This window comes from Hydra vulgaris, chromosome 05, assembly GCF_038396675.1.
Source record: "Hydra vulgaris chromosome 05, alternate assembly HydraT2T_AEP".
In the NCBI taxonomy this organism is placed as follows: domain Eukaryota; kingdom Metazoa; phylum Cnidaria; class Hydrozoa; order Anthoathecata; family Hydridae; genus Hydra; species Hydra vulgaris.
The window spans coordinates 22,802,187-22,814,051 of record NC_088924.1 but is presented as its reverse complement, the minus strand read 5'-3'; the positions used below and the strand labels follow the sequence as shown (position 1 = coordinate 22,814,051).

Sequence of the window (11,865 nt, the reverse complement as noted above, 5' to 3'; positions counted from 1 at the left end):
CACAAAGTTGGCTAATAAACTAAAAAACACTTTTTTTCACAAAAATCGCTATTTTTTTACCTGATAACCACCTTAAATCGATCGAAAATAAAAGTCTTGCTATTTTTTTTAATTTTATTTATATGAATTTTTATGCTATATTTTAGTATACAATGTTCTTAAATCCGAATATATTGATGGCTTAGCATAGGAACAGCCACAAATTGTCAATAAGACTTATCCAAAGTAGCGTCGGTTATTGACCAACAATTTTGCGTACTCGGGCGCTTGAGTTGGTGGTGGCGGGGTTTGAGCTCGTATGGTTCAACGGACTGGGCTTTGGCTTTTCGTTTAACGCTCTAACCAACTGAACTATCCAGCCCCGATTATTAAACGGCTGAAAAATAAATCACTCAAAAATAAAACGTCATAAATCTTTGGAAAACAATTTTAACCTCAGTAAAACATGAATATTATTTCCACTTTTTAAAAATGTGGAAATAATTTTTATATATTTTGAAAATGAAAAACAAACAAAATTTTGTAAATCAATTTAGTTGGTTGGTTCGCTTGGTTCGCTTGGTTCGCGCACTTTTTAAACGGATTTTAAAAGTTTTGAAAACAATTGCTTCTAATAAATTTGAATTCATTTTTTTTTATACCTACCATTACTGATTCAGCTATGCCATAAAGTTTATGATATTTTTATAACAAACATGCATGAATTTTGATAAAAAAAAAAAAAAACAATTTGGCACTTAAGTTGTGGTTATGTAAAGTTAAATGTAAAGTAATAATTATGATCATCTAAAGACTTATCAAGTCTCGAGTCATGCAAAATATGCCAAATTAACTATCAAGTTAATAGTTATTTGGACAATTTTCAGCGCCAAATCGTTTTTATGCAAAGAATTAGTAAATTCGAAAGTGCAAAGTATTTCTTTCGAGGTGACCTATTATAAGACTATCAAGATTTGATAGTTAGATTAGCACATCTTCAGCGCCAAATTGTTTTTGTGCAAAAAAATTGTAAATTCAAAATTACTAAATATCTTTTTTGAGATAATTTCATTGTGACCCATTATAAGTTATGACACTTTATCATTTAGTATTTTTTTTTTAATAAAACATATATAACAAAATATTTTTTTAGTTGAATTTTTTTTTTAAATTTAGTTGAATTCCAAATTTTTTAGCATATAAGCATGAGTTGCCAAAGAAGAAATCCTAGAAGAGGTATAAATTTTCAACTAGGAAGTAACGAAGTGCATGAAGCTGAAAATGTTGTTGTTGTTCTAGAAGGAAGTAATGAAAACCAATCTATTCTGATTGACAATAATACTAATTTGAATGACAGCTCCGAAATTCGAATTAGTAAGTAGTAATAAGACTGTCTTTATTAGTATAGTATGTTTATGTGGCTTATGTATATATTTTAAATAATAAATAATTTATATAGTATTAAGTATAATATGATTATAGTATATTTGAGATTATAATATAGGTTATTTTTAATACTAAAAATAAAATACTAAAACAACAATATTGTTGTTATTGTTGTTGTTTATTATTGGATGCTAAATTACATCTTTTTTTAAAATTTCAAAATTCAAAACATTTTTTTAATTATGCTGTCTGGTTTTTTTTATAATATGAAAGTAATTAAAATTTCAAAAAAACTAATGTATACATGAATGGAATATACATGTATTTCCCAATACATGTATATTCCATTCATGTTTTCCCTTTTTAAGTCAGTCAATGTGAGTACACGCTCTGCATTTTGCTCAACAACAAACATTTATAGAATTTAATAAAATTAATGTACCAGAATATCATTAATATATAATTCAAAACTAAAACAACATTTTTGAAAATGGAGTTTTTAAAAAACTTTGATAAAACAGAAATAAAAAAATATTTTCTCGATAAAAAGTGATGTTTAATTAAAATAAAAACAATACTATAAAATATGTTTAAAGTTAATTTTATATTATTGTGTAAATATAAAATCATGTTTTAAAATGATTAAGAATGATAGAATTTTTAGTACATTTATAGTGTAACACTTTATTATTTATTTATAGCACTATAATTATTGTATTATTATAATAATACAGTAATTACAGTAAAAGTTATTATATTATTATATTGTTATTATTTGACATTTTTATATTATTTTATCATTTAATAATATCTTCAATCAGCCACTAATGTCAGGATTTTCAATTAAAACTCAAGCAAAATTTTTTTTGTTTAAGCCAGGTTTAGTTAGTACCGTAAAAATAAAACAAGTTTAAACCAAGTTAGTGAGGTTTAATGTTTTACCATTATAAAGCATTAAATGCTTTTAATATTGTATAAGTTTGATATGGTTTATATACAGAGCTTTTTAGACTTTATATTGAATATAATTGAATATAAATTGAGTGTAATATATTTAAGTTTAAATCATTTGTCTTAATTTTATATATTTTATATTTCAATTGAATATATCTACCAAAGGATTAAACAGAATTTATTGTTGATATCAAAGTCACATGAAAAAGGCTGATATAGTTACACATTGTCACAAGAATGAGATTTTTACTGCAACTATGTTGATAAATTGCAATCCAAAATAACCAACTAACAATCATAATTAACAAAATTTGTTTTTGTCTTTTATGTCACACTTGTAAAACATTTTCAAAATAATTCAGAACAGAAAAACACTGTTTTCAGCTGAGTTATAAACTAAATATTCAGAAAGGTCCTTCAAAAATCATCTTTTAAAAAAGGATAAAATAATATGAGGTTGAGTGTCTTACTTGTAGGCATAGCCCATTTGTTTCTGTAGCAAAGAAAATTAGTAGAGATCTTAATGGTCATATAGACACTTTAAAGCACAAAATTTCTATTAGCGGACAACTCATTTATCAAAGTGACTGACTTTTTTTGTACACCTTCTTAAAGTCAGAGGATATCAAGGAGCTGTTGTTAAAACTACTTTAGCATTTCATACAGTAAAGTGTCAGTACAGTTAAAAATCTTATGATTTTTATCGGGAAACATTTTTGCAATTAATCTCTACATTAATTGCAAAAATGTTTCCAGATTCTGAGGTAGCAAAAAAATATGCATTGTTTTATTAGCAAAGATCAAAGCAATTGTTAATAATGTAGTTGCACTAAATATTCTCCAATCTGTGCTGAAAGATATAGAAAAATAAGGAATCTTGTTTATTATTAGAGTAGCTACTGATGGCAGTTTCCATGCAGCCAAAAAGTTGTTTTCTATTATAAGAAAGAATTGTAATTCAATAATTTGATTAAAAAAGAGCAGATGCAGTCTAAACTGTTGGATGTTCAAAATACTCTGAATGAACTTGCTGTCTCAATTACAACTGAAGTCAAAGAGACCTTTTATAAAAAAAAATTGTTTCACATATCAGGCCTTGCTTCAAAGCATTATGCATAGAGCGATTTATAATTAGGCTTTAAGCGATTTTACATAAGCAGTAAGCAATTTTGGTTAAGTAACTTTTTATCATTTTTTTAACTTTTAAAATATTCTATAAGTGGTAAGATAAAAGAAGTAATTAGTTTTAAAAAAAGTCACATTAACTTTTGAATGACGTTTATGTAAAAATATTTGTTACAAAAGTTTGAATGACTATTATGTTAGATATAAGCGCTATTTACTAATGAAAAAAACTCAAATAAAATTAAAATTTTTTTTTTACTTGTTTTTATTTATTTTGAATTTAATTATTTATTATTTAAAAAAAAAAAATAAACATTCCCTTATAGTAATAATAAAAACGCTGTTAAATAACATTTAACTCATTTTATGGTAATCAATATTATTGCTGTAATTTAAAAAAGTTAATGTTTTTAAAAAATAAAGAGAATTTTATGACTTTAAATTCACATTAGGCTATTGCGTTAAACATTTTTTATTTAAAACAAGGTATTTCTTTTAATAGCAATAATTGTAATATAAAGGATAGTTGCAATATAAAGTAAAATTTGCATCATTGAAAACTAACTCAATGTTGCAAAATCTAAGGGAGATAGGAAAGATCAAGAGTGTTCTCCACCCCCTATTTTTTAAGGGGTATGAAATGACGCTTAAATATTTGTCCCTAATATTATCAAAAACAAAGTTCTTCAAGTAATTTTAGAAGAAAAGAAGTTATATAAAAGATGAAAAATTCTTATTTAAGATTTTATTGCATGAAAGCTATAGTTTTTCAATTATAATAAAATAAACTATAATAAAAAAAGTGCCTTTTTACATTTTTTAAGTATATATACGGAAAAAAACACAAAAAACTAACAGTTCTATTTGTGTTAATAAGTTCACAACAAGAGGTAATCCACTGTTATTCCAGATGGTAGCCCTCTCAGCTATCAATTTTAAGTTCACAACAAGAGGTAATCCACTGTTATTCAGGGTGGTAGCCCTCTAATCAAGAGAGTAGACAGTATCAATTAAGGAATGAATTTAGAATTAGAAGGACAATTGGCCAAAATTGGGTGCCGGTTCACACTCTAAAACAACTAAAGACATTCATAATTGGTGTAGCCAGCTTTCTAACGCTTTTTTGGAACTCTTTGAACGCGTGATAAAACTAGAATCAACAAAAACTGAAAATGAGGAAAACATTAAAAATCTGAAGACAGAAATAAATAAAGCAGCTGAGTCAAGCAAGTCTATCAGTGACTGGTCACTTATTGTCAAACAGGGTATACAAAAAAAGAAGCCTACAGAGCAGCTGATGGTAATAAATGTAGCTATTAATGAGTTAGACGAAAGAAAAAGAAGCAAAAAATGTCATTATTTATGGAGTGGCGGAATCAACTAAAGAAAGCATAGAAATGAAATCAAAAGAAGATGAGTCAAAAGTAAATGAAATTTTCAAGCTCATAAATCAAGAGAATGTAATACCAAAATTTGTTAGACGGCTGAGATCTAAAACTAATAAACCAGGTTCAATTCTTGTTGAATTAGCTGAGAATATTCTTCGCAACACAATATTAGCATCAGCTAAAAAATTGAGAAGTAATGTTGCTTATAAAAATATTTATCTTAGTCCAGATTTGACTGAGGCTCAGAGACTCCAAAATTTTAACCTCAGAACTAAAAGAAATAAAATGAATCAAGCAAGACCGGACAATGACCCCTTTTGGTATGGCATCTGTGGCAATAAGATCATCAAATTCAAAAAGAAATCAGATCAATAATTGTATACATAATTCAGTTTCAGATTGCAATGAAATTAAAAAGCTGTCATGTTTATACCTAAATGCTACCTCTCTCAATAACAAGTTAAATGAGTTTAAAGTGGTAATTGAACAGTACAAACCAAATGTAATTTCTGTGACTGAGACATGGTTTAAAAGTGATTCAGTTGTAAACATTGAAGGTTACCATCTGTACAGGAAAGACAGATCAGACGGACGAAAAGGCGGTGGTGTTTGTTTATATATAGACAATTCATTAGACTCCTATGAACTAAATGATGCTGTTCTAAATCCCTGTAAACTAGAACAAATGTGGGCAGTTGTTTATTTTGATAATGACAAGTATTTACTTGGATGTATCTACAGGCCAAATGATTTTTTGGATTTAGCAGAATTTGATGTGGTTTTTGGCCTGGCATGCAAATATATAGACAAAAATAAGTTCAAAGATTTACTTATCATAAGCGACTTCAATTTCCCATCAATCAACTGGCCAAATGGCTGTGTTGATGCAATTTCAAATGAGAATTGAATTGAATATAAGTTTACAGATATTTTAAATGATAATTTTCTTTATCAGCATATTAACATACCAACTTTCCAGCTGTCAGATGAACAACTTGGGAGTACCTTAGATTTAATCTTTACAATTCAGTCAGCGAGTGTTAACCAAATAGATTCAAAATTTGTTCTGGGAAATATAACCAGAGGCCATCTTATAATATGTTTCAGTTTCATCTTGTCTGATAAAGCAATCCATGACAATAAAAGTAAGCAAAGATTTATGTTTGCTAATTCCAATTTTGAATTAATATCTGATCTAATTTAAATGTTGACTGGATACAATGCTTCAGTAACAAAAACGTACAAGAAATGTTTGATGAACTGATTTTTTATACTGAGGTGGCATGTAATCATTTCACTCCAATTAAAAAGACATTTAACTCTTTAAAAATTAGACCAGCCTGGGTTAATGCTAGGTTAAAGTTTCTTATTAGAAGCAAACAAAATTTAAGATATAAAAACTGCTCTTGTAAATGGAAAGACCCTGTTTTGAAATCTAAATACAAAATGATTTGCAAAAATGTAGCAGACAAGATTAAAAAGTGAGACAAAACTTTGAGTTTAATCTGGTAAAAAGAGCCATCAAGAATCCAAAGCTTCTCTACAGCTACATGAACAATCAACAAGCAGTCAAAGATACTATAAAAGCATTAAAGGGAGAAAATGGTATAACCACTCAAAATTCAAAAGATATTGTTGATATCTTAAACAAAAATTTTCAAGCTGCATTTGTGAAAGAAGATGATGGTCCACTGCCTTCTTTTGATTTAAGAACTACTGAAATATTCATTATGACAAATGAAGATTTTACATATGAAGATGTCTATCTAAGATTAAAAAACTTAAAAGATAACAAATCAAGTGGTGTTGATAATTTACATTCAGCTATTTTAAAGAATCAGCCTTTGCTATTCTGCTTACGTATATTTTTAAAGAATCGTTTTATCATTAGCCTTTGCTATTCTGCTTACGTATATTTTTAAAGAATCGTTTAAAACCAGCAAACTGCCAGTGCAATTTAAATCAGCAAATATCACTCCTCTGTACAAAAAAGGCAAAAAAACCTTAGCAGGAAACTACCGACCGGTATCACTCACCTCAAGTGAATGTAAAATAATGGAAGGTATAATCAGATGTAAACTTGAAACGTTTCTATATAAGTTCAAACTAATAGTCAAGCAACAGCATGGTTTTATTAAAAATAAATCATGCTTAACAAATCTACTTGAAACACTTGATTTTATTTGAACCGCCTTAGAGAATGGTAGACCTGTTGATGTTATCTTTTTGGATTTTGCCAGGGCATTTGACACAGTGCCACATAAAAGATTGTTGCTTAAACTTACAGCTTATGGAATATCTGGTCTGACAGTACAATGGATTGAAGCATTTTTAAAAGAAAGAAAACAAAGAGTTGTGATAGGCGAAAATTTATCCTCTTGGGCAGAAATTACCAGTGGTGTGCCACAAGAGTCAGTAATTGGACCACTCTTGTTTGTACTATTTATAAACGAATTGCCTGAAACTCTAAGAAATCTAACCAAGCTGTATGCAGATGACACCAAAATTTTGAATGAAATGCTTTCCAGTGCATCAACTCTTTCTTGATTTAGCTTTTAAGTGGACTCAAGACTGGCTTGTGAAATTAAATATTTCTAAATGTATGGTCATGCACTTTGGCCGGATTAACAAAAAATCACCCCTTTATATCAATGATCAAAAGTTAAACATAACAGAATCTGAAAGTGATCTTGGAGTAATCTTCTCAAGCAATCTGAAATGGAAAAATCATGTTATAAAATGCGTAGGCAAAGCCAACCAAATGTTGGGTTGGATTAGAAAATGCTTCGTTTGCTTAGATATTAGACTGCTGAGAATACTTTATGTTTCTTTTGTGTGGTCACTGTTAGAGTTTGCAGTACAAGTTTGGTCACCGATTCGAAAGGGAGAAATTGAGTTATTAGAAAGAGTCCAACATCGTGCAACTCGATTAATACCATCACTTAAAATAATCAACTATGAGTATCGTCTAAAAGCTCTTGACTTGACTACCTTGACAAAAAGGAGGCAACGAGGAGATATGATTCAACTTTTTAAATTCTTCAATGGTTTTAACAATTTGGAAACAATCAAAAAAATTAGTATTCAACAAACTCAAACGAGAGGTCACAGCTTTAAATATGTCAAAGAAATCACTAAGCAAGCCTGTCGTGAAAACTTTTTATTTAATAGATCGGCTAATTTGTGGAATAGCTTGCCAAGCGAGTTGGTTAAAGCACAATCAGTTAACAGTTTTAATGCAGGTCTTGATTGCTGGATGAGCAGCAATCAAGCAAATCGGCTGTCAGTGAGTGTGTTAATACCACACACTAGTGAGTGTGTTAATACCACACTCACTAGCTCACACCAGTTACAGCAATTCTTAATACTAATACTAATATATATGTATATATATATATATATATATATATATATATATATATATATATATATATATATATATATATATATATATATATATATAAATGCATAACTGTAAATATATTTATTTTAATTTACAAAAGGACATGTGATTCGGTATAGCTGAAAGGTTTATGCGACCAATTTCATTTTGGAGACAAAAGATTGAATTGCAGACATGCCATAATTTGCTTTTAATTTTTTTTAAATTTGTTTTAATGACTCAAATAAAAATAAACTTTACTTTGGGCGGACATTTTTTTCAGGCACCCCTCTTTAATAAGTCCGTAAAAAAACAAGTCTTATGCAAGATGAATAATGTTGAAAACAAAACCTAAAAATCTAGGATTGGGGGTGCGGGGCTATTAAATTTATGACTTGCAAATTTAAGGAGCTAATTTTTTAGTAATGCCTTGCGGAAAAACTTTTAAGATTTTGGGGCCCTAATAATAGGTCTTTTTTTGAGAGTGGGGGCTTTGACCCCATTAGCCACAGCACTGCTAAAACCGGTTTTTCAGGCTCAAAAAAGGGTTTACTTGAAAATCTGCCTTACTCAGGGTCAGTGTACAAGGGGTGACATGTGTTTGCATAGAGGAACACTATACCCTTGACTTCCCTATACCTTACATCCTTTTATGTTGGTAAACTCCTGAGTTCCTGTTAATTATGCTTGGAAATAAAGTGTTAAAAATTTTTTAATGTGAATTTAATTTTAAGAATAATTGTTTGAATTGCTTTAAAAAAGTTGCTGTAGAGTTTAGAGAGGTGTTATTTTATAATAATATACAGGAACAAACCTAGGCCTGTTTTAGTAACGCTGGAGCAGTATGAGTGTCCCAAAAAACGGTGACCATAAAATATTTATTATTTGTTTGTTGTTTTTTTTTGCTTTTTTTATTAAAAACAGAAAAAAGTTTTAAATGCTGTAGAAAATAACTAATTTTCTGCTAGTTCATTATTTCTGCTAGCTAGTTCATTTTTTTTTTCAGGACAATAAAATGGATCAAAAATAACTATGTGTCTTAACTCGCCTAATGTTTAAACTGTCATTTAATTAATAGCTAAACGTTAGATTTAAAAAAATGAACTAAAAGTTTTACAAAACTCAATTTAAAAACAATGGAATGTATAAAAAAAATTTTTTTTTTCAAAAGATAGTTTTTAAAACATTCAGAGTTCACTTTTAACCGTTAACTTGTTAACATTTGCTTGTTGACAATTAAGAGTTAACTGTTTATAATAATAAATAAAAGTAACAATTAATAACAATATAGTTATCACAAAAATTTAATTTTTGAATGAATGAACTTTTGATTTTTTTAGCTCACTGTTTTATTTTACAAAATTTATTATTTTACTTAAACAAAACGCAAAAAACAAAAACTTTTTTAGAAAATTTTCTTTATCTCCTTATCCACTCAAATAATAATAAAAATAACAATAACATTAATAAAATTTTTATTAAGATTTTTAAGTTATTTTTAAACTTCAATTTTTTTAATTAAAAAAAAAAATCTTAAGTAAATGTAATTTATTTAATGTACGTAATGTAATAGGGGGTAATAGCTACCACAAGAATGTCCCAGTCCCTCCAATTATTCCCCCCTCCCCTACCTCTACATTGCCAAAAAAAAAGCAGTATCCCCAAATAAACTCTAAGTTTGTCACTGATATACAAGTGATAATTTATAGTAATATACGCATTCTGTAATAATCATTGTTATTAATGTATAATTTTATTTTTTGTGTTTTATTTTCTATAGCTGAAGAGAAATGTAACAGTGAATCTCAAACAACACCAGGATTAATGAAAAATGGAATACCAATGAATGAAGATGGCAAAGACATTAGAGAAGATTCCATTGATGAAGTAAAAATTTTTACAATAAATTATTTTCAATATTTTTATTATTGGTTTATAAATTTGTGCTATAAAATCGTTTTATTGTTTTTAAAAGTTTGTTTTAATTGTTGCAAATTAAAATTGTTCTCGTTTTATGTGCAATTTTTATATTTGTTTGATTAATGATTTTAATTATTTTAGGAGCAATCTTGTCCTGTTTGTTTTGAAGAATGGACTAACTCTGGGAAGCATCGTTTATGCTCTCTTAATTGTGGACACTTGTTTGGCCGCAGGTAACTGTCTTTCAATGCCTTTGAATATTTATCAGCAATAACACTAAAGTCAACAATACAACATAGATGTTTATACTTTGAGTTTGTTCTAAATTTCAGTATATTATATATTAGTATATCATATATTAGGATTAGTATATATATTTAATATATACTAACGCTAATATATAATATACTAATACTAATAATGCTTTTTACTCCCAACTTAAATAGTTGCTGCAAGGAACCATTATTAATATTAACATAAAGTTAATACAAAGCTCAACACAAAGCGCAGAAGTTTATTCAAAATTGCTAAATAATGCAAACTTTTTTGTATACTTTGTTTTTAAAATGTTGTACACTTTAAAAACAAGTTTTATCTGGTTATCAAGTTTTAATTTCTAATATTTTTACTGTGGCACTGCACCATCACTGAAGTGACTTTATTAATTGTAGTTAGTAGGTAGTCAGATTTTATTCATAATGAGTATAATCATTTTTAATCATTTTAATTATAACTTTATAAGAAAACAATCAATTGCTGTTTGATAACAATGGTCAGAGATTATGCAAAAGCAGTCACATTCAAGTTTATCTTATAAACAGTGAATGAGTGTACAGTTGCTTGATTTGCCAATAAAACTCTTGTATGGCTTATTGCACAAAAAAACTTTAGCATTATATTTGTAAAAAGAATCACTAAACAATATTGGCGACTGCTAGTTTTGTCTTGTCAATACCTCTGGTATTGGAAAAATAAGGTAAAAATTCAACTATAACAGAAGTTTATTAAAAACAAGTTGCTTTATGAAAATCTAAAAATAATATTTTATATTTGGATTTAGTGAAAAATAATACAAATAAATTTGATTTGTTGATTGCCAGTTAAAACAAAATACTGTGTATATACTTTTTTTAAATAAAAGTTTTAAAATAAGCTTAATAAAGTTTTCAAACTACCCAGTGAAATTTTAAATTGAAGCTAAACAGCAACCACATTAACTTGACATTACAAAAACTAGTTTATCCCAACATTCCTTCTCCTATTAGACCATTTCAACATTCTAAATGATTCCAATTCCAATTTTTAAAGGTTTATTTTTGTCAGATGATGAACAAAGCATGTCTACTAAAGAAACAAGAGAATTTATATCAGGTTGGAAGTCAAGTGAAACATTTAAAATTGTCTCAATGTTTTAGTCAGATAGAGCTAAACAACGTGCATGATTTAGGACTTTCTAAGCAAGCAGCAGAACTATTAGCCTCTCAAATAAAGGAAGAAAAACCTTGACAGCTTTGCAAAAGTATCTTACTTTAGAACAAGAGAGGGAACATTTTTAGATTAACTTATTTTAGGTTAACACTGGATACAAAAAGAATGGTCAATTTGCAACACTTTCGCAATGAGCATGCCATATATTGTAAATGAACCCATTGTTCGCATAAAAAAAAGTTTTTCTGGCACTCCATCTTAAACTTGGTTTCATGAAACAATTTGTTTCACTGAAAACTGGTA

General features: G+C 28.0%; 1 protein-coding gene across 1 annotated transcript in view; it reads left to right on the top strand.

Moving 5' to 3' along the window:
- Positions 1-1,143: 1,143 nt before the first annotated feature.
- LOC136071901 (E3 ubiquitin-protein ligase rfwd3.S-like) overlaps positions 1,144-11,865 on the top strand; it is a 36,189-nt gene continuing 25,467 nt past the window's right edge. The window contains exons 1-3 of the mRNA XM_065797677.1: positions 1,144-1,353; positions 9,995-10,101; positions 10,276-10,367. Coding sequence (XP_065653749.1) covers positions 1,185-1,353; positions 9,995-10,101; positions 10,276-10,367 — 368 coding nt within the window. The 5' untranslated portion in view covers positions 1,144-1,184. The remainder of the gene's footprint in view (positions 1,354-9,994; positions 10,102-10,275; positions 10,368-11,865) is intronic.